Genomic DNA, 20,956 nt, shown 5'->3' on the forward strand with positions numbered 1-20,956 from the left:
CTTTCTTGTGGAACATGACTGATTTTGTTAACTCCACCAAGGAAGGCATAAGCAGAACTTCCTCAGGGCTGCCACATTCTATTCAGGAGCAGCCCGGGAGGAGGGGAATAGTTGAGGTTTGCGGAGATAAACTCTTTTACAAGTACGATACTGTTGCTTTGTTATTATTTTTTCCAGTCTGCATGGTGAAAAGGACTTTTCATTTCACTGAGGTGAAAACTGGGTCTGTGAGAGGAGCGACTTTCTTAAAAAAAAAAAAACAACCAGAAACCAATTACTTGATATGCAGAGCCGAAAGCCTCATTCCCTTAACGAAATCAGTGCAGTGTGCACTGCCGTTAACCTGAGGAAGGCGGCTGACATCCCTTGATTACGACCGGAGGTGGAAGGACCCAAACTTGCAGGATTCCCCTCCCCCTCGAGAGACCGTTAGTCCAGCCCGTTCTAGAGGTTCGTTTCGGCTCTCTGTCATCACCGGGACGCTAGCAGAGAATATGTGTCATGGTTACAATAGAGTGTGGTAACATAGAACAACCATGAAAGCCCAGCGGGAAAGGCTACAGATTCCGGGGCTGACCTTGGAGTAAGTATTGTCTCTCTTTAATATTTTAATGCTTTCTGCATGGCACTCGCTTTCCTGCGACCAATAGCTATTTAGCATTTGTTTGTACTGACAGCCTCAGAGCACTGCAGTGTGAGCTGGAAAGAATATGTCTTAAATGTATGGCATTTGATTTCAGCTGATGTGGAAGCCCAGACCCAGCATTTTGCGTTGCAGTCAGAGGAAGAGAGCTGCTGCATATTTAAAGTTACTAAACCTCAGTGCTGGAAACATCTTAACAGCTCATTGTGAAAGAATGTATCAGCAGGCCTGTGGTGTGTCTGTCTTTTTTTTTTCTTCTCTCTTACTGTTTGTTTATCCCCATGCTGCCTTGTTCTAAAGAAGGGCCTCTGTCTGTCTTGAATAACAGAAGACATTACAATGGATAAGAGTGCCAAAGAAGGGTTATTTGTGACACTCATTAGATGTGATCCATGTTTTATCTGTGCAACAGAATAGTAATGAACTGTAGTACATTTTGCATCCTCTCTGCAGAGTCTCCAGCCACCGCATGCAGTGTGTTTACCTAGTTGAGCTCTGTGTTTGCTTAGCTGGGTTTTTGTTGTTGTTGTTGTTGTTTTAACCCATTAACGCGTCTGACTGCCTTCTGATTTGATGCCGCCACGTAAAATGCCCACATCTAATTTGTGGCGAAGTTAAACATCTGTGATGAGGGAAGTGTCAGCAAATTTTTATTTTAAATCTGTTTGTCAAAGATGCAGCAGCTATGAGTTAGTCTGCGCTGGCACACTTAAAATAATAAACAGTACAATAGAAATCTGGTAGAAAAATATAAATATGTCTTCAAACTTGCGGTACAGATATAAAATTACATTTTCATTGAGATCTGTGCAACCCAAATCATCTCATACTGGACTCCTTCCAGGAGGAGACTGCAGGGGAGATCTGTACCCAGTTCTGAGGAGTAACTCTTCCTCTTGAACCCTGTAGATGCGTCATACAAGGGAAACTGTTTTCTTGGTTAATAAGTGAATAAAAACATGACATTTCTGAAGTGATGTGAGCACTTTCTCAATCAGTTCCTGCTCTAAAATTATACACTGATTTTTTACTGACAAGTGCTCACTTACAAAAGTTAGAGGGCTCCTACAGCCTTCTTGCTAGATGTGGCTTTTTATATAATAGAGATGCAAAGAGTATTTACCCATTGCCTACTGTTTTGTCCCCATCTCCACCCTGGCATTCAGCCCTCCTCATCTATGTGGAATATTTTAGTGGCATGCGTGAATTTTTCTACTTAACCCTCATCTCTCTAGCATTCTGGAAATGCACAGCTCAGATGCCCATGGCTCTGTGTGCCAGGCCCAGGAACTTAGATTTAACCCCCAGCTTCACTTTGACCTCTATTTCTGATTGTGCTGCTTCCTTGTTGTCTTCTTTGGCCTTGGTATATACCATTTCACATTACACCTTTTCTTTCTGTTTTGGTATCTCGTCCACATTAACAGGAGATGCTTCAAAGTTACTCTGTAAAATACAAACTCAGCTGTATTCATTGTTCCATCTATAATTTGAAAGACTGAGGTATGCCACAGATTTTATGATGATGCAGGACATACAGGTCAGCTCAACACAGGGGGTTCCGTGCGTTTTGTTTTCATCCCAGGCCACACCCCCTCAGTCTAGGCTCTACCCTGGTACATGTTACTGTGCATCTGAAATAGCTTATCCTTTACCTGAGGAGCTTGGGACAGTAGAATTAGAGTATCACTCTTCAATGTCATTGTCCTGTGAGCATGAAATTCACTTTGAACGTTTTGTTTACCTTGAAATGTAAAACTACTCTTAGGTAGACAGAGCTGATTTTACATTCATTCATGGAGAAAGCTAATTCTGCAGTCTTTGAGTAAATTCAGTTTCTTGACACTGCAGAGAATGGTTATAATGGAAAGTCTTATCATTGATTTTATTAAGAGCACATTTAGTGTATATAATTTTATTTATTTGGGGACCTTTTAACAGACTAACTCTGCAGAACAGCTTTTGGATGTTCTCTCATGAGATGCTTCTGTTTTTCTTCAGGAGAGTTTATTCCATAGGTACTGCAGCACAGACTCTAGCATATTTTATACTCTGTAGAGGCAATTCAGAATTTTCCATCTGATTTATCAATAACATGAGGCAGTTTCTGATTCCTATTTCAGAAAGTGGAATCCTGGATGTGAGACAGCAAATATATAATTATTTCAGAAATTAATGGATTTATTAATTTATTCAGAAATTTCTGGCATGTAGATAGCCTATGCATGGATTTCCGATTTCTGAGAAACTGGGTCTTTTTTTTTTTCTTCCTTTTTTCAATTTTAGTATAGAATTAGGTTCACAGATACTTCATAGCACACGTGATAATGTATCTCAGCTTGGAGGCATGGAGTGGCTTCAGTGCCTTTGCGTGCCTATTTTAGGACCAGAAGGAACAGATAAGACTGTACTTAGACCAAATGATGGCTGTATCAGTGGGCATTCAGGAGGGCTTTCCAATGAGCTGCTAAGTTAGAGTACAGTATGCTTAAGAGCAGCAGCTTTTTGAACGTGCTTTGAATGTATAAGGAAACCAATTCCTTAGTTTACCGAGTACTGGTACCAAACCAGAGAATGGTTTTAGAAGATATAAAACAGATATAAAACGTTACTCTATTAAAACATTTTATTAAACAAATTGGAGCATTGTGAGCAATGATTTACATTTTGGTTTAAAACAAATACAGCCAAGTCTCAATTATCCACATAATGGGAAACAAGGATGGCATTAAGAATTTGGGAAGCCAAAATCTGATTCTAGCCACTGTTGCCACTTCTCTGTTCAGTGAAGGGCACAACCAGCTTGAATTAGCCAACATGCAGCTCAGTTCCAAGACCTCTTTGCCTAAGGTAAGAAAATGTGGTTACGATGTAGAGTCATGGACCAAAGGAGAGGCAGAAGAATGTTAAGAAACTCATTGCAATATAGCAGGAGTTTCCAGGGCTCACTTCAGCCTAAGAGTTGGTACTAGAACACTTGGCTAATTCTTAGTTTGATTTTGCCATGTGAAAATAATTAGAAATTGACTCGTATTAACTTCATATTTTGATAGATCTGTTGGCAAAATTGTTGCAAGTAAGATACCTGACAAATTTGTTTCCTTTCCTCCCTAAAAGAGAAGAGCCAGGAGGCCAAAAGGAAAAAAGATAAAGGGACTGTAAGCTCACCACCCCATGCTGAATATTTGAGAGTTGGCTGGTGAATATGCTTGGTGGTTTGGATGGGTTGTTGGGAGTAGGAATTATAATGGTCCGTTGATAGATGAACTTGAAAAAACCTCTTTGGAGAGTAAAACACTTTATAACCATATGTGAGAAATTTTGAAGTTACTTATTATGAATATAAGCATAAGAACACTTTTTACCATGAGAATTAGACAAAATGTTGTTGGATATTTTTCACTGCAAAGCACTTAAAAATATGGAAATGTTTGTTGCTTTGCTTTTTAAAAACTACAGTATTTAACCTGAATTTTCTTTTCTGTTCTGATAACTACTTCCCTATAGTTCTGCTACAGATTCACCATTGGTTCTTAATCAGAAATAGAATAGACTCAATATAAAAAACAGCACTGGCTTGACTTTGCAAAAAATCACATGTCGAACATATCTGCCAAGTTGCTCTGTGACAAAGAAAAGGCACAAATAAAAATGGCAGCGGTAGTTTTGAGCATGTAAATTTCAGCAGGAAGCATTGTGCCCGTTCTCTGTTTTAGAGCTAAAAAGGGGCACGTGATTAGATGATTACCTAGTGTGGTACTGGTAGGCATGCCGTGAACATTCTCTCCTAAAGGGAACACAGTCCCTTCCATGAGCTGTGCTATTTTTACTGCCATCCTTTCTCCCACTTGGAATGACATTCTTTTAACTTTCAGTCTCACCCCAAGGAGCCTGAGTCCAACCCCATCCAGCCCAGGCAGTCCCTGTAGTCCTCTCTTCGCTTTTCACTTCTGGAGGTAAGCGCGCTCCAGTGCCTGCCCGGGGCTGCCTTGTCTTCCCTTCCCTTCCCCCAGATCCCACCACGAGTATTTGTAACACTTTGGACCACACTACGCAATAAACAGTTTTTTCTTAACTGTTTTCTTAGTGTTAACATAAAGTAAGGAAACTTGTTGAGCTGTTTACTTGATGACTTACAGGAACACTGAGAAAATGTACTATGCTTGTCCCATTGAGCCTATCTTACTAATGTTTCACTTAGTGTTCAGTGATTAGTCGTTTGTTTGATTCCTGTGTGTGTATTACGTGTGGCTTTCCTTAGGAAATGGTCTGCACTGAATTTCATGAATTTTGATCCATTTTTTATAATGATACCGTTTAGGACAATCTCTAAGAAACATTTTCTAATTCACGTTAGAGTATCATATCTGTTGCCACAAATTATTTTATATCCTGTTATTTACAGGACAAAGTACTTGAATTGTCTAAAAGCATTAGTATTTTTAAATCTTTTTTAGAATTCCCAGTTACATACCCCACCCTCTCACTCATAGGCTGATATAAATTCATTCTTCTCTGTTCCCTAGAGAAATATCTTCAAGGAACTATATTTGCATTTTAGCCTAGTTTGTTACAAGAGTCCATAAGAGAAAATGCTGTTACTATTGTATGTATAGTACATACGCTCTATTAGGATTTTCGTGAATTTAGTGTCTGTGGGTAGAGTTGGTCTCCCTGTATCTAATCAGAAAAAATACAGAGTATCCAGCTTCCCCTCACCCTTTTTTAATCCTAAAGGAGAAAGTAGAAGCAAACTCTCAGTTGATGGAAAGAGTGATTTAAATGACTTTTTCATTAATGAATACTTTTTATTTCATATATGCAAATGAATGAAAAACTCGCCATGCATGGCCAGTTCCTTAAAAGTACTAACTTACAACCTTTATGCTTACATATCAGTAGGACAACTTAACAAATTTGTTTCGCTCATTTTTCTAAAATAAGACTGAACCAAAATCTGAAGAATTGACTAGGGAAATGAACGAACGACTTTGAACTTTGGTTCTACTCTTCTGCCGATGGAATTATATTTATTATTTTAAAAGTGACTTTCAACATGAAGGTTCCACTAATAGCTTTTATAAAGCACCCCCTGAATATAATAGATCCTAAAGCATAGGAAGAGTTTTCTGACAATCCAGAGAATTCCATCACTCTTGTAACGTGTCTATTTTTGGTAATCCAACCACAAGTAATTGGACTGTCTTCTGAACTTTTTTCTTCAGTGTAACATGACTTTATTAAATGCTCACATTTCCTCTTCTTTTTCCTTCCCAAAGACAATAGGCTATTCAAAATAAAGGTGTTATCAGTAGTGGAGAAGAGAGACTCAGAGTAAATGATGTGGTAGTGCAGAGGTTCTGAAAACTGTTTTTGGGAAGAGATGTTTTTAGAACTGGTGATATTGGAGCTGAACCATGAAAAATGGGGGGTTTCAATGGGGAGAGATGGTTGTCAAGAACAAAACCAGACAAAGAATAAAACAAAGGCAAGGAGGTGAGAGAGTGTGGCACATTGTAGAAATGTTGCGTATGGCTAGAAGATAGGGTGGGTGAGGTAGAAGAAAAGCACGGACTTGTACAGAGTTTGATAAGGACTATTAATTTGGGACCATGCTATGTAGGGCCTTGAATACTGAGCTAAACAGTTTGACTTTCATTTTGTAAGCATTCCAGAGTATTGGAAAATTTTTTTGAAAAAAGGAAATGACCGATCCAAGCTCAGGCTGGGAAAATTTACCTTTACCAATCTATTCTTTAGGAATAGATAGGATTTTAGGTAGAAACTCCAATGAGGATGCTGGTACAATATTTCATGAATAACAGGTCCTGGATTAGGACATTTGCAGTGAATTAAATTAAAAATTGCAGAGAACTTGATAGTTGACAGAAAGCTTTCTATCTCTTTCAATTTAATCCACCTGACACTAGGCAGGACGGAATATTGCTTCTGTTTATAGATGAAGATGCTAACACATTTAGATATTTAAGTGGCTTAACTAGCCTAGGATTCAAAATGAAGTCTCAAATCTTTCCACTGTGACTAACTTAAGACAGACACATTGCCATGGGATCATTTATATGGGGTTTAAATTATCCAGTTTACGTAGACTTTGTGACCTCCTTTAGTCATTTTTATTTCCCCAGTGCCTTTCTCAATGCCTGGAATGTAGTTAAGTGTTTGCAAAATGTTTATTAAAGAATGAATGAATGAGTGAATCGGAAATAGAAGATGTATTGATTACAGTGCTGCTTATAAATCAGCCACCGTACGGTTGGCTCAGATACAATGGAATTGTATTTCTCACTCACAGAACAAGAGTGTGGAGAGGATCCACTCCACACAATCATTTAGGGATCCGGGGTAGGGGGTGGTCTTCAACACATGACCTTTAAGGTTGCCCTGGCCATCACTGCAGCTGGTGGAAAAGGGAAAGAGCACGAGAGATGGTGCATTGCCAGACCTGAGAGTGGCATGCATTACCTTCACTCCCATTCCACTGCCTAGAATTTAGTATTCTACTACACCTAAGGACAAGGAAGGCTGGAAAATACAGCTTCCTTGTGGCCAGGAAACAGAGGAAATGAGTTTGGTAAATAGATAACAATCTTTGTTACAGAGGTTGAAAGAAAGGTGCACACAGTAGGTGTCCAGTGGATAGTTTTGAATGAATGATTGACACTGAGATTTCTAGCATTAACTGAGCAGAACCCAAGAGAGCAGAATTGGAGAGGGAGGAAAATTACAGTAATGATGAGTTTGGTCTTGACCACACTGAGACATCTCTAGGTAGAGATAGCTGGCTGGCCGCCTGGAGTTGGGTGTCTCCAGTAGTGTGCCCCCAGATGATGGTCTAATGTACATGGTAGAGATTCCAAATAGGTTCATGCTGTTACCACAGAAAAGCATTTATTGCATCCCTGCATAGACTTTTTTTTCTTCCACTTATTGTGATGGATCAGATTTCTTCTTGTTCCTTTTTTATGAGCGGGGGTTGAAGGTCCGGGGAGAGTGGTGGTGGTGAGCATTGACAGTGTCTGTGCCCTTTTGAGGTGCTGACACACAGTTTCTAAATGCGGCAGTGGAATATTCTGTTCCTTTCATGGTGAAGCCCTGGAGGCAGGCTGTGCTGGGATGGGAGTGACCCTCCTACCCTCCGTCTCCATGGGCTTCCTGAGAGTTGCCCTGAAATGAGAGATCTGTAGCTTCTGGGGCAGCTCAGCTGCTGAATGAAATGTAAATTTAGTTGAGTGTGTCTCAGGAGTGTAACCTTACACTGCTGCAGGGAGGCTACAGCAAGGCACCTTTTGGCTCCTTATGAGGGGAAGAATTTTCTAAGAAAGCTTTCAGAGTGTAGAATGGGCCGGATCACCAGACCATCAGTTTCACACCACTGGAAATCTCCCAGGAAGGCCAAGCTCCCACTTACCTGGAAAGTTGTAGAACAGAGAATTCAACCACATTATTCCCAAATGCCCTTTCATCCTGAAATTCTGACATTCTTGTTGTCTTGCAGCAGGGCTGGAGAGAGAAAGGCAAAACACAGTTTGTCCACAAGCTTAAAAAAAAAAAAAAAAAAATGGCCCGAATATCCATTTATCCATACCAATGTGATAGAAAACATCTTAAAAACCTTGAGTGGAATTTATATATGCCTTTCCTTTCTCCCTTCTGAGGCAACCATAGCCACTCAGAATTTCCACAATCCCCAGTACTTAATAAGTTTACTTCAATTTAGTGTCTGTTTCATATAATGATGACATCAGTGCTTCATGAGTAATGTGAGTGTGACCCAGGCCAGCTCATAATCTGGGCTGTGATTATTAGGTAGCAGGATTCCAAAGGAAGCTCCCTCATTTTACGTTCTCGGGCTCTTTCTTGGCACCTGGCAGGCCTCGCCCTCAGTAGGGACCAGTAAGTAGTAGCTGGAGGCTGGCTACCGTCCCTCAGGGACCACATTGCTGTGGATAGAGCGATGTTCTTTTGCATTTTCATCACATGCCCCAACTGCTGAGTGGATGGCAACCATTAGAGCATCTGCTGCACTTCCTGCACTCCTTCTATTTTACTTAATCCATCCTTTTGTTCACCTCCCCATTTGGTTTCTGGAGTCTCGAGATGGTGGACACACAGCTAGGCCAGAGGTAGCAGTGGAGTGGCTCTTCCATTCCTTCTCCTTTCCCCTCCCAAATCCCCATCTCCCTGTTTCAGCTGGGACTGAAATCACACACGCCACACAGCTGGTAGGATTCAGTACTGGTTTCAGAGAAGGCTATTGCCATCATGCCATAAACTTCACGAGGACAAGGATTTCTATTTTTTTTTTTTTCACAGATGTATCCACAAAGCCTAAAATAGTGCCTGACACACAGAGTAGAGGCTTCCTAAGTGTGTATGGATGGAATGAATGTGATTCCCTGGGACTCCAGCCTGGTCTGATGTTTTTACCTGTGCTCACAACATGGTACACTCTTACACAGGATGTATGCTTTGTGACTGGTGCTGACACCTTGAGAGGTAGGGCATGCATTTTGATGCTGCCATAAGTATTCAATTATAACCTTCAAAATGTAAAAACTGACCAGGTATTAATTATAAATAAAAGTTCAAGGAGAGAGTAGAAAGGCATTATTATAGAAAGGTAAACCTCAGAGTATATTAGCAACTGTACCTGGCGCTGGTGAGGGGCAGAGAAAATGATCTCGAAGTCACGGCAGATGACATGCTGAAGAGGCTAAGTCTCTTTAATGAAAGAGAGTTAAATGTAAGCCCCACGGAGTGGAGGCCTGTCTATTTTGCTACTCCCATCTCCCTGACACCTCTAACAGCACTTGGTATATAGCACATACTTCATAAAATCAATTAACTATTGTCGCTGAAGGTGCTTTGAAGCAGCAAGAGAGTTTTAATTGGGGACTTCGGGGGCTGCTTTGTAAAAACAGAAGCCCTTCCGTGAGTCTGTATTCTCTCATGGTGTGATTCTAGTCTTGCCTAGAGCTGGGCCACTGCTGCCCTTTTTCTGTGGGGCTCCTGTTCCCCAGTTTACTGCAGACCCCACCTGGCTGGCTCCTTTCATTCCTGTTACCTGACCGGCCCTGGAGGAGTTGAGTATGGGACCCCAAAATACTAGCAGTATGGTGCCTGAATCTGGATCACTGCCCCCAGCACATACAAGCTTTGAGACCTTGGGCAAGTCATGAACTTCATGGACCTTCACTGTCTTCACCTACCTTGCCCAAGAATAATAGCTTATAGGCATTTAGTGGGATAAATTTCTATTAGCAAGAATGGGACCTGTGGTGGTCCTAAAGTCGGTAGGAAGGACAGGTAGAGGATACTTTAGCAGAGGAGGGCATTGGGGATGATGGTCACCTAGTCCAATTTTTGCCAAGAGCTTGTGCATTTGTCCTGCTGCTGCTAGAAAGGTTACTGGGTGTCCACAGCTGCCTGAATCCCCCTTACTCCACTTGTTGCCATGGTGAGGGGCAGACATCATAAGCATTTACCAAATACATGGCAATATGCTGTGATTTTGTGCCTCCTTTTTTTAATGTCCTCCTTTTTAAAATTTTTATTGAAATATAGTTGGTTTACAATGTTGTGTTAGTTTCAGGTGTACAGTTAAATGATTCAGTTATATATATATATATATATATATATATATATTCTTTTTTTACTTTCTCTTCTGTTATAGATTATTACAAGATATTGAGTATAGTTCCCCATGCTATACAGTAGGTCCTTGTTGATTATCTATTTTATATATAGTAGTATGTATATTTTAATCCCAAATTCCTAATTTATCACTCTCCACTGCTCCCCTTTGGTAACCGTAAGTTTGTTTTCTATGTCTGTGGAGAAAAGGAAACCCTCCTGCACTGTTGGTGGGAACGTAAATTGGTGCAGCCACTATGAAGAACAGTATGGAGGTTCCTTAAAAAACTAAAAATAGAGCTACCATATGATCCAGCAATCCCACTCCCAGACATATATCTGGAGAAAAACATAATTCGAAAAGATACATGCACCCCAGTGTGATAGCAGCACTATTTACAATAGCCAAGACATGGAAGCAACCTAAGTGTCCACTACAGATGAATGGATAAAGAAGATGTGGTACATACATACAATGGAATATTACTCAGCCATAAAAATGAATGAAGTAATGCTATTTGCAGCAACATGGATGGACCTAGAGATTATCATGCTAAGTGAAGTAAGCCAGACAGAGAAAGACATCATATATAACTTATTTGTGAAATCTAAAAAAGGATACAAATGAATTTATTTGCGTCTCCTTTTCATGGGACTCCTGTAAGTGCGGGAAAGTCAACTGACTACTAAACCCTTTTAGTTTCATTAACTTTGTAGGATGAGCAGGACCATTTGTCTTTTTTATTCTGTTTTCTCCACTTCACTTTGTGAAGAGTATTGAAAAAAATCTGAAGAAGCTGGTACCAGATGGCAATTTTTTCGTAGTCTGTAGACACCAGTTCCGGTGCTTTTGTGAATGTGATGGTTTAATGAACTGCCTCGTGCATCCGTGAGTTTTATTTTTGAATTGTTGTGTAGGACTGGGTCTGTTTAGTGTAGGCACTCCACGGAATGGCTCTGCAAAGCAGAGATGAGCACAGGTGTGAACACTTTGCTGGTCCTGTGGGCGTGGGCTGGGCACAGATGGGAAAACTGGGGCCTCAGGTGTCACTGGAGGGGTGGCAGGGGAGGCGTGGACAGGCCAGTTAGCGCTCCTCTCGGCTACCGTGGTTTCTGCAGGTGCCACCAGCTGGAGGCTTCTGTTTCTTGGAAGAATCCGAAGAAGGGAGAATGAGATGATGCATCTGTGGTACTCCAAGTGGGGGATAGGTGAGGGGGCAGGGAGTAGACTGATGTGCAGTAATGGGGAAGGGTGAATATAATAAACTTATTGCAGAAGACGTTTAGGTGCTTTCCTTTGATTTTCTTTTTTCTAGAATTTATTATTTTCTGAACTGATAATACAGACTTACCTGTTATAAAGCTATTGAGCCTAGGGTATGAGGTTTTGTGAGGTCAGTTGGCAAACAGAGCTTTCATGCCCCCCTGGGTCCCTGGAACACGTTAGTCCTTTCAAAGCCTTCGCTTCTGCGGGTGTAGGTGCCTCCATGGCCAGGCCCTGAGAGCCTTTCAGGGGCCTTGGTTTCTGCTGCCTGCCCGGTGCTGTTCTTAGTGCTTCCCATACATTAACTCCTGTAGTCCTCACACCGGGCCCGTTGAGTCCAGGAAGACGATTTCACATTTGACAGATGTGAAAACTGAGGCCCAGAGAAACAGACGTATCTGTAGTGACCACACATCTCTGTTTGCCCAGGTTCAGTTCAGCTGATGCCTCCTAGCCCAGTGTGATTATCAAAAGTGTCCCCTTTCACTTTCAAGCCCTCCACGTTTGAACAATAAAGTGTACCCACTTGCCAATGTCTAGAAAGAGGCTTGATCTGGTTCAAACTCAGGCCTCTGGGGGAAGAGCCCTCACTTTCATTCTACAGCATAAGGTTGCACTGTCTACGCTTTACTTGAACGCATTCCAGTTTGCAGTCATTTTAAATTTGCATTCCAAGTAGAGTATGCTATTTACAGGGAAGGTGATTTTGTTACTCTGACTGGAGTTCATCTGCTTGCTTCACCGTACAAGTAAATTTTTCAGTCCTCTGTTGAGAGTGTGGTTATGGGGCTGGGGAGCATGTTTTGAAGTGTGGTGCCCTATATTTCTCTTTTTTAAAAAGTTTTATTTTAGACAGAGCTTAAGTGATGCAATGAAGGTTAAATTGATCTCATTTGGAAATCAGGCCATGGGCCCCCAAGGCACTGATATCTACCGCTGCTCTATCCTGAGCAGTCTCTGCCCAGTTCCCTCAGCCAGGGCTGGCCTGCTTCTGCCCTGGGGAGGCAGTGTCTCACCATTGCTGTGATGGTCTCAGACCCTTTGAGCCCTATTAGGAGATGTGCCTCTTCAGCCCCACCCCAAGTACAAGGAGCCTGGAAACTTCCTTTGTACCACCCACCATTAGAGACTCATTTGGCCTTCATCACTCAGGAGTATTCGTTATTACATAGTTTTCCTGGACCAAATATTGTGACTTCTTTACTTAACCAAATTTTGAATTTTGGTTTTAGAATACTTTGAAATTATAGCAGTTATCTTTCAATTACTAGATCATCTTGGGGCAAATGAAAAAAGTTCTTTGCTGTGTGTGTGTGTGTGTGTGTGTGTGTGTGTGTGTGTGTGTGTATGGGGAGTGCTGCTGTATGTTCCATTTTGTTACTGCATTGCTTTGAGACTAGGAAAAAGACATTTCACGTCATTTTTCAAAACTTATTTCCTACACTTAAAATGTGGCTACAACCATTAAGACCCACCCTGTTGATAAGAGTATTAAGTTGTGATATTCTTTGAAAGCGAAAGATGGTGATGACAATGTGAAGCTCAGAGGTGTCTCAGTAAGAGGAGTGATACAAATGCAGAATTAAAAAAAAATTTCTCAAGTTTCTCCAGCAGTAAATGGAATACCTCTTGGAGGTGTTATAAGAATTAATTAGATAACATTTGTGAAAAGTTCCAACCTGAGCATTCTGTTTTGTTATTATTATCTTCATATTGTTCTTAGAAACCCAGCATTCAAAATGAACTGCAAAACCTGACCTTTGTATCGAGGATGTTGCATATGCTAATGAACATGACAATGATGAGATATTATGAAAATGGGACAGCTGTACTCGTGATCCCAGGTGAACAGGAGATGAGCTCAGTTTCATGGGTTCTTATGCTGTTCTACTACTTTTTCCATGACAATATGAACTGCTACTATTCAATGTGGACTATTACTGGGTCCAGTTAGTAAAACAATATGGGCATACTCCAAAGCGAGAGAACATTTATTTTCCTAAAATGGTATTGGAATTGTTTTTCTTTTCCTCTTTATGTAAAATATGAACTTGGCTCAATCTTAAGTTCTGAGTCAAAAAGTCATATCCCTGGATTTCTGTAGCAGCCTCCTGTCTTGTCCTCCCCCCCCCCACCACACCGGCTTCAGTTCAGCTTCTGTCCTCCTAGGCTCATTCTCCATCAAGCTGTCAGATTGGTCTTTGTCGTGTCAGTCACTTCTCTGCTCAGAGCCTTCCAGTGGCTGCCCTCCCATCTTCCATGACCCGCTTCCTGCTGCCTCTCACTCATTTCCTGCTGGCTGCATTGGACTCTGCTTTTTCGTGACCACTCCAAGCGTGTTTGTGTCACGGCCTTTTTGTCTCGTGTTCCTAGAGTTTTCTCCCCTACCCTTTTAAAAAAATTCCAAGCCTATGAAAAAAGTTGGAAGAATGGTACAGTCAAGACCCATGTTCACCTTGATTCATCAGTTAACACTTGCCACATTTGCTTTATCTTCCTGCTTCCTTCCCTTTTAGCCCATATATATATTAAAAGAAATGGGGTTTTGTTTGTTGGTTTGTTTGTTTTTGCTGAACCATTTGAGAGTAATTTGCAGACATTCAGACATTTCACCTCTAAATACTCCAATATTTATCTCCTGAGAACAATTACATTCTCCTTAATAACCATAACATCATTATATCATTATTTTTTTTAACATCTTTATTGGAGTATAATTGCTTTACACTGGTGTGTTAGTTTCTGCTGTATAACAAAGTGAATCAGCTATTCACATACATATATCCCCATATCTCCTCCTTCTTGCATCTCCCTCCCACCCTCCCTATCCCATCCCTCTAGGTGGTTACAAAGCACCATCACTAATCATTAGAGAAATGCAAATCAAAACATTATATCATTATTATACTCCCAAGTTGAAAATGATTACAATATTATCTGATATGCAGTCCATATCAAATTTCTCCAATTATCCCCTTAAAAGTTCTTTAGAGTTGTATTTTTTAAATCCAGAATCCAGTTAAAGATTATATATTCCATTTAGTTGTCATATCTCTTTAATCTCCTTTAATTTAGAACACTTTTAGAGTTTTTTTTTATCTTTCCATAATATTGACATTTTTCAAGAATACAGGACAACTATTTTGTTGACTGTCCCACAATCTCAGGTTGTCTGATGGTTTCTTCATCATTAGATTCAGGTTAAACATACTTGAAAAGATCAGGTGAAGATGTCTTACCCATAGCATCATATTGCGAAGCCCCAAATCTGGTGCCTCCCAGACCTTTCCCTTGTGGTTTTATGCCTTTTGGTTTATTAAGTAATCTCTGGAGCAGCATTTTGAGTTCACATGAATATCCTTTTCTCAACAAAATTTTACCCAGTGGTTTTTACATTCATCAGTGACCTTGCTTGACTCAGTTATTATATTGCCGTTTGTCAAATGGCAATTTTCTAATTCTGTTATTAGCTGGTGTTTTTCTGTTACAGAAGAAATTTTCCTCCTTTCTTTCCCCCTATTTTTAGGAATGTTATTTTTAATTCATGCATTTTTTTGAAGAATAAAATAGATAACATATATTTGGTGTGTAATGATACGTGACCACCATTCCTCTTTTTGTTGGTCAGGTTGTCCCCAAATCAATCAGAGGAAAGCCTTTCAAGCTGACTCCTGGGTTCTTTAGACATTATCCTCTTGGTCTTTGAGCAGTGCATTTTCTGGTACAACAAGCTATTCTAGCTGATCGGAACAGCTAGAGGAACACTGTCCCTCCTGGTCCCCAGTCACCTGCTCTCTCCTTCACTTAATGTCTGAACTAAATGTTAGTGCAACAGAGAGGCCTTCCCCACCCCTCGTGGAGAGCCCCAGCCTGCTCCCCCAACCCTGCTTCATGATGTTTCCACTCAATATATAACGTTTGTTTGTTTGTTTGTTGTTTATTTTACCCAACTAGAACGAAACTTTTAAATTGACAACGATTTGCCTATTTTGCTCACCACTGGGTCCCTAGTGTTGGTACATAGTGCGTCCTCAACAAATATTTGTTGAAAAAAAATGAGTGAATGGATTTACCCCCATCTTGAGCCTGAATCAAGCTCTTCCAGATTGGAAGCTGCTGCTTTTCTCCTCTTGACACTGAGACGGATCAGGCTGTGTGGAGTTCACACTCATTCGTCTGGCGTTTATGGCAATTTTACTTCTAGTAGCTCTCCCGCCTTTGGATTCTGGTGATAGTTCAGAACGATTTTCACTAACAGTGCATCACAAATGACACTCAATGCAAGGCACTTGGCAGTAACAGTGGAAGCATCTACAATGCAATTCCTTTTTCCCCAGCTTCTCTGAACAGAAGGTCTGGCTATTTTAGAAATAAAAAATGAGACACTTGACACTATGTTAGAATTTTTACATGGGATCTAATGCTGGGAACTAAAAATTAAATAGAATAAGGGCTTTATTTTCTATATGAACAAATAATACCTTAAAAACCTTCATGGGACTTGCAAAGTATGAGTTGTTCTTATCCTCAAAGAATTTCTGTCCTAGCTGTGATGATGAGAATTCAGAAAAGAATATGGGGCAAGAATTGTACTTTAACACTTAGTGTAGTTGATGGGTGTAGTGACCTGAATGGTGGCCCCAAAGATATCAGATCCTAATCCCTGGAACCAGTAAATATTATCTTATTTGGAAAAAGAGCCTTTGCAGTTGTGATTCATTTAAGGCTGTTGAGATGAAGAGATTATGTTGGATTGTCCTGTGGGTCATAAATCCAAACCCAAGTATCCTAAGAGAGAGGCAGAGGGAGATTTGACTCCCCGAGAAGCTGGAAGAGGCAAGGGACAGACTCTCCCCTGGTGCCTCCCGACGGAGCATGGCCTGCTGATACCTTGATTTGGGCCTATTGATACTGAGTTTGGACTTCTGTCCTCCAAACTATGAGAGAATACATTTCCATTGTTTAAAACTACCAAGTCTGTGGTAATGTTACTGCAGCCATAGAAACCAAATATGATGGTAAACTGTATATTCTCTCACCCTCAAATGACCCTGTGAGAGCCATGTACCGGAGCCCTCTATCTCTGTTTCATTGAAGAAGGACCAGGGGCTGAGGGAGTCATGGAACTCGAACCAGCTTTTCTGATTCTCAGTCCAGGGCTCCTTTCACTCTGGCACCTGCCTCACTTAATAACCAGCGAACAACACAGACTGCTCGTGAAGATAGTTCATAAAAGAGACAGACCACCGTGGCCAGAGAGATCGGGGACAGATGTGAGAGAGGTGCAACCCCAAGGGCATCCTTAAAGGGTAAAGATTCTTAAAGAGTTGGACGATGACCAGCCTATTTCCCACAGCCCAGGGGACTTATTCCCTCTTTCAAGTGCTGTTTTAGCCTTCCAGACTGTGGATGCCTTTGAGCATGTGTGTCCATGTGTTTGTATTTGCATGGAGGAGAGAATCCCTTGCTGTCTGGTTGACGGTGCATTTTAGTCCCATCTCATGGATCTTTCCCTCTTCGGTTTTCATGTATGTGGTAGCTTCCTGACACGTTACAGGCAATGGGATCTGGGTAAGCCCGCACAAGACTCTAGATAAAAGCCGCAGAAAGATCTGCAGTTCCAGCCCGCTGCAAAGTGCTTGCTTTGGCTCGCTTTTTCTCCCTGGCATCGGTTAAAATTCTCGTCTCGGACGCCCTGCTACGGATCTGTGCTCTAGGGGTCTTGGCCTGCACTGCTGCTCTTGCTACTGACCCCGATGATGGGGCTTTTGGGGCTTTATGTGCCTTCATTCGTTCAACAGTCATTTTGCTTCTGAGAGCCAGGCGTGGTCGGGAGAAGATGACAATAAGTAGGATTCCATCCCTCCCCTCAGGGAGCTCTCAGCTGTGTCTGGGAAGCAAACAAGGAAACAGCTCGACTGAAGTGTGATAGCAATAATAGGGCGATGATAATCCCACGCTACTCCCCGCGCAGAGACGGTAGGAGAACGAAGCCACGTGTTTAATAAAGAGGACCCTGCGGGCTCGCTCAGGAACCGGGCGGGGAGTCCCTAGACCGTGGCATCCGGCAGGCGGATCTGGATGGTTAGCACCCCTGCGGTGTAGATCCGGATATTTTGTGTGTGATGATTATCACGTGTTTTGGTTTATCCATCCTTTACCTGTTACCTTAGAGCGCTACCTAGGAACCTCGATTGTATGGGCTTTCTGTTTAGCTCAGTGTGAGATAGATAGAGTATGGATACATGAACACCCTATTTATTCTTTTAGTAGCCACTGACCACCATCCTCAACTCATTTGCATCTATAGTCTTCTATCATGGTGGGAGTTATAAAAGGAGCTGACTTTTATAGACTTGGCACAGAGCCCAGCAGCAGCCAGAGAGCTTGAAAAGCCCCAGATCTGTGTGGCATTGGATGACAGCATCAGGGATCTGGTATAGATGGTCTCACCTTTATTGCTCTGGGGATCCTTTCTAATGTCAGGCTTTTTGTAGAACATCCCGTACAATCCCTTGATTGAACGTATCTCTTGATTAAGAAAAGATAGAAAGCAGAAAGCGACTGTGAATTTCAGGACATTTAATATGTTCTAATTTATTGATCACGACAACAGCTACAGACATTTGGGAAAAAAAAAATACTAGTGCCTCTGTGTGTGGCTTTGTTTATTCAGGCTGTTGGCAGTGTTGGGACTCACAGATCCCTCATTATAGCTTCACGGGTATGAGTCACCGTCCTCCACCTTCATGATCCATCAGGTTATACGCCCAGCTTGCAATGGGCATTGTCTCTTTCCAGAAGGAAAAAAGATTATAACTTATGACAGCTATTGAAATAGGTGAGATTCCATTTGATGTTATATTTTTTTGTGAAAACAAAACTGAAAGAGTTTGACAGAAAATGTATTTTATTGTTTTGTCGGTGTTTGCTTAATTTTGTGCGTTCCAGTAAAATGGCAGTGACTGCAGAGGATTTGAACTCAGCACTTGAACTCTGTGGTTGTCCTGTCTCCAAAGGCATTTTCACTTCTATTCTCTGCTTCTTTGGAGCTTCCAAGTGGATCTGATTTTTCACTATAGAATCCATTGTGTAGGTTCCTGTAAAAGCGCATGCATTTTTATATTGCTTGCTTATTCTGAGACGCTATGTTATTATATGATACGTACACGTTTGTAAGTGTGGTTATGAATGAACATGAGAGAGGATATACTTTGCAGTTACTGTGATCAGTGTAACACAGTATTAAAATCAAATAGTTTTTCCATTTATTTTACATAAAATGAACTTACCTGTTCTCCTCTTCCCTTCAAAAATGGTGGTTTCTTAAGAGTTTCGTCCGAGGTTGGGTAGCCCTTGGGTGAGTTATGGTAATGAGAATAAGGTTTATTAAAGGAAGGCAAGACCTAAAGTGCACCCATTTCTAGTTTATTCTGTATTCTAAAATCAGTCCTTAGGAAGTCATCTTAAAATTATTTGTAAGTTGCAGCATATCAGTCAGCAAATGGAACCAACTCTGGCTGGTTTGCTCTGCTAATGCCATGGGAGATATCAAGAAGAGGTGTTCTGAATTTCTCGGAACTTATTTTGGTTTTGAGTAACAACTTAGTTCAGCCTAGACATCTGTAAATGTAAAGGGTTATGTTACGAAGGTCACATAAGTGGTACAGCCAGAGGATTTAGGAATTCAGGAGCAGGGTTTGAACTGGACCAAGAAAGTCGATTAGGAGCAAAGTGAAAGGAGAGAAGGTCATCAGGGATGAGCCAGGAATAGGAGTGAAAGGGATGGTGGAGATGTGATCAGGAAAGGGGAATAAGCCAGCTTGTCTTTGAGCTTGAGTTACCTAGAGTGTGGATAGAAGGAATTTCATGGAAAAGAAAGGTTGGGCACAGACTGTAGAGTGTCTCACATACCAGTCTATGAGACTTAGGTTTTATTTTTCTCAATGTGGGGCATGTCTGAGGTTTTTAACCGGGAAAGTGGGACTTTAGTAAGATTTCTGCACTGGAGAAGCATAGTATGAATATAGGAGAGGAAGCAAAGCACAGAAAAAGAAAAAAATCAAGAACAGATCTAGAGGGACTTCCCTGGTGGTGCAGTGGTTAAGAATCCACCTGCCAATGCAGGGGACACGGTTTGAGCCCTGGTCCAGGAAGATCCCACATGCCGTGGAGTAACTAAGCCTGTGCACCACAACTATTGAGCCTGCGCTCTAGAGCCCGCGAGCCACAACTACTGAAGCCCACACGCCTAGAGCCCATGCTGCGCAACAAGAGAAGCCCGCGCACCGCAACGAAGAGTAGCCCTCGTTCACCGTAGCTAGAGAAAACCCACTCGCAGCAACGAAGCCTCAACGCAGCCAAAAAATAAATTAAATAAATTAAAAAAAAAAAAAACAGATCTAGATAGACGGCATTGAGAAAGGGAAGGAAGAATGTGACGGGCGTTATGGAAGAAGAGTCAACAGGACCAGCTGGGATATGGACCGAAGGAATTGTGGTAGCTCAGAGAGAAATACGGAATTAGGAGAAAAATCAATTGGGGAGTTAACAGTTTCACTTTTAGGTGTGTGTAGTTACGTCGAATCTGAAAATGAGGACGTAACGGCCGAGTGGAAACATGCTGCGTGCTGCTGGAGGAGCAGCATCCTGGAGCTGTGATTTGTTTCCAGGACTCGGTGTGTGATGGGCATGGCGGTGTGGGATACATCGGCTGAGTCACCAAGGCCTCTGTCGGGCTGCTGGTGGGAGGTAGACGCTCTGCAGAATCTGCCTTGCTTTGTGTCCCTGTGGTTTGGGTCTCAACGAAGGAAAAACAGCGAGCAGTTCGCAGTTAGGAAAACAAGGACTGACCTTGAGGAGACATGTTCCGGCTGCAACCTGCAACCGAGATTTCTTGAGTCCAGCTAACCGACAGTGAGCCTAATGCTCCAAATGGAGAAGCATCTGAACAGCCTGAAGTTCCAGTTTGGATCCCCAGCCTCTAGATCCCCGAGAGATGCCCCCAGAAGCCCGTGGAAAAGTTCCTTCTTTTATGGTGCCAATGAGGACCTGAGGAGCTCTAACAGTGACAGAAGTGTCTCTCCCTCTCACCTGTGGAGTTAGACTGCAGGGGCACCTGTTGGCCAGGCTACTGTTCTTTTCTTAAGAAAGAACAAGGACTATACTAAAGAAAAAATAGCCCTGGACTGAGACCCCAAGCTCTGTGCAGTTGAGTAAGGAAAAGATCATTGGGGCAGAGAAACTTTAAAGGGAAAATTTTGTAACCTGCTGCCTTTTCTACATAATATAACAGAACGTGCAACTTTGAGGAGCATTGCTTATTTTTTAAGCCTTCTAGTGTGAGGGACTTGCAAAATGTTACCTAGAATAGCTGAATATATTGATTTGATGAA

General features: G+C 41.7%; 1 protein-coding gene across 8 annotated transcripts in view; it reads left to right on the forward strand.

The window, feature by feature from the left end:
- MAST4 (microtubule associated serine/threonine kinase family member 4) overlaps positions 1-20,956 on the forward strand; it is a 569,167-nt gene that overhangs the window by 359,428 nt on the left and 188,783 nt on the right. Inside the window, exon 1 of one of the 8 annotated variants that reach the window (XM_057539999.1) lies at positions 139-583. The exons of the other annotated variants lie outside the window; for them this stretch is intronic. Coding sequence (XP_057395982.1) covers positions 537-583 — 47 coding nt within the window. The 5' untranslated portion in view covers positions 139-536. Of the gene's footprint in view, positions 1-138; positions 584-20,956 lie in introns of those variants that run through there. 8 annotated transcript variants of the gene reach the window in all.

Source organism: Balaenoptera acutorostrata, chromosome 2, assembly GCF_949987535.1.
Source record: "Balaenoptera acutorostrata chromosome 2, mBalAcu1.1, whole genome shotgun sequence".
Taxonomy (NCBI): Eukaryota; Metazoa; Chordata; class Mammalia; order Artiodactyla; family Balaenopteridae; genus Balaenoptera; species Balaenoptera acutorostrata.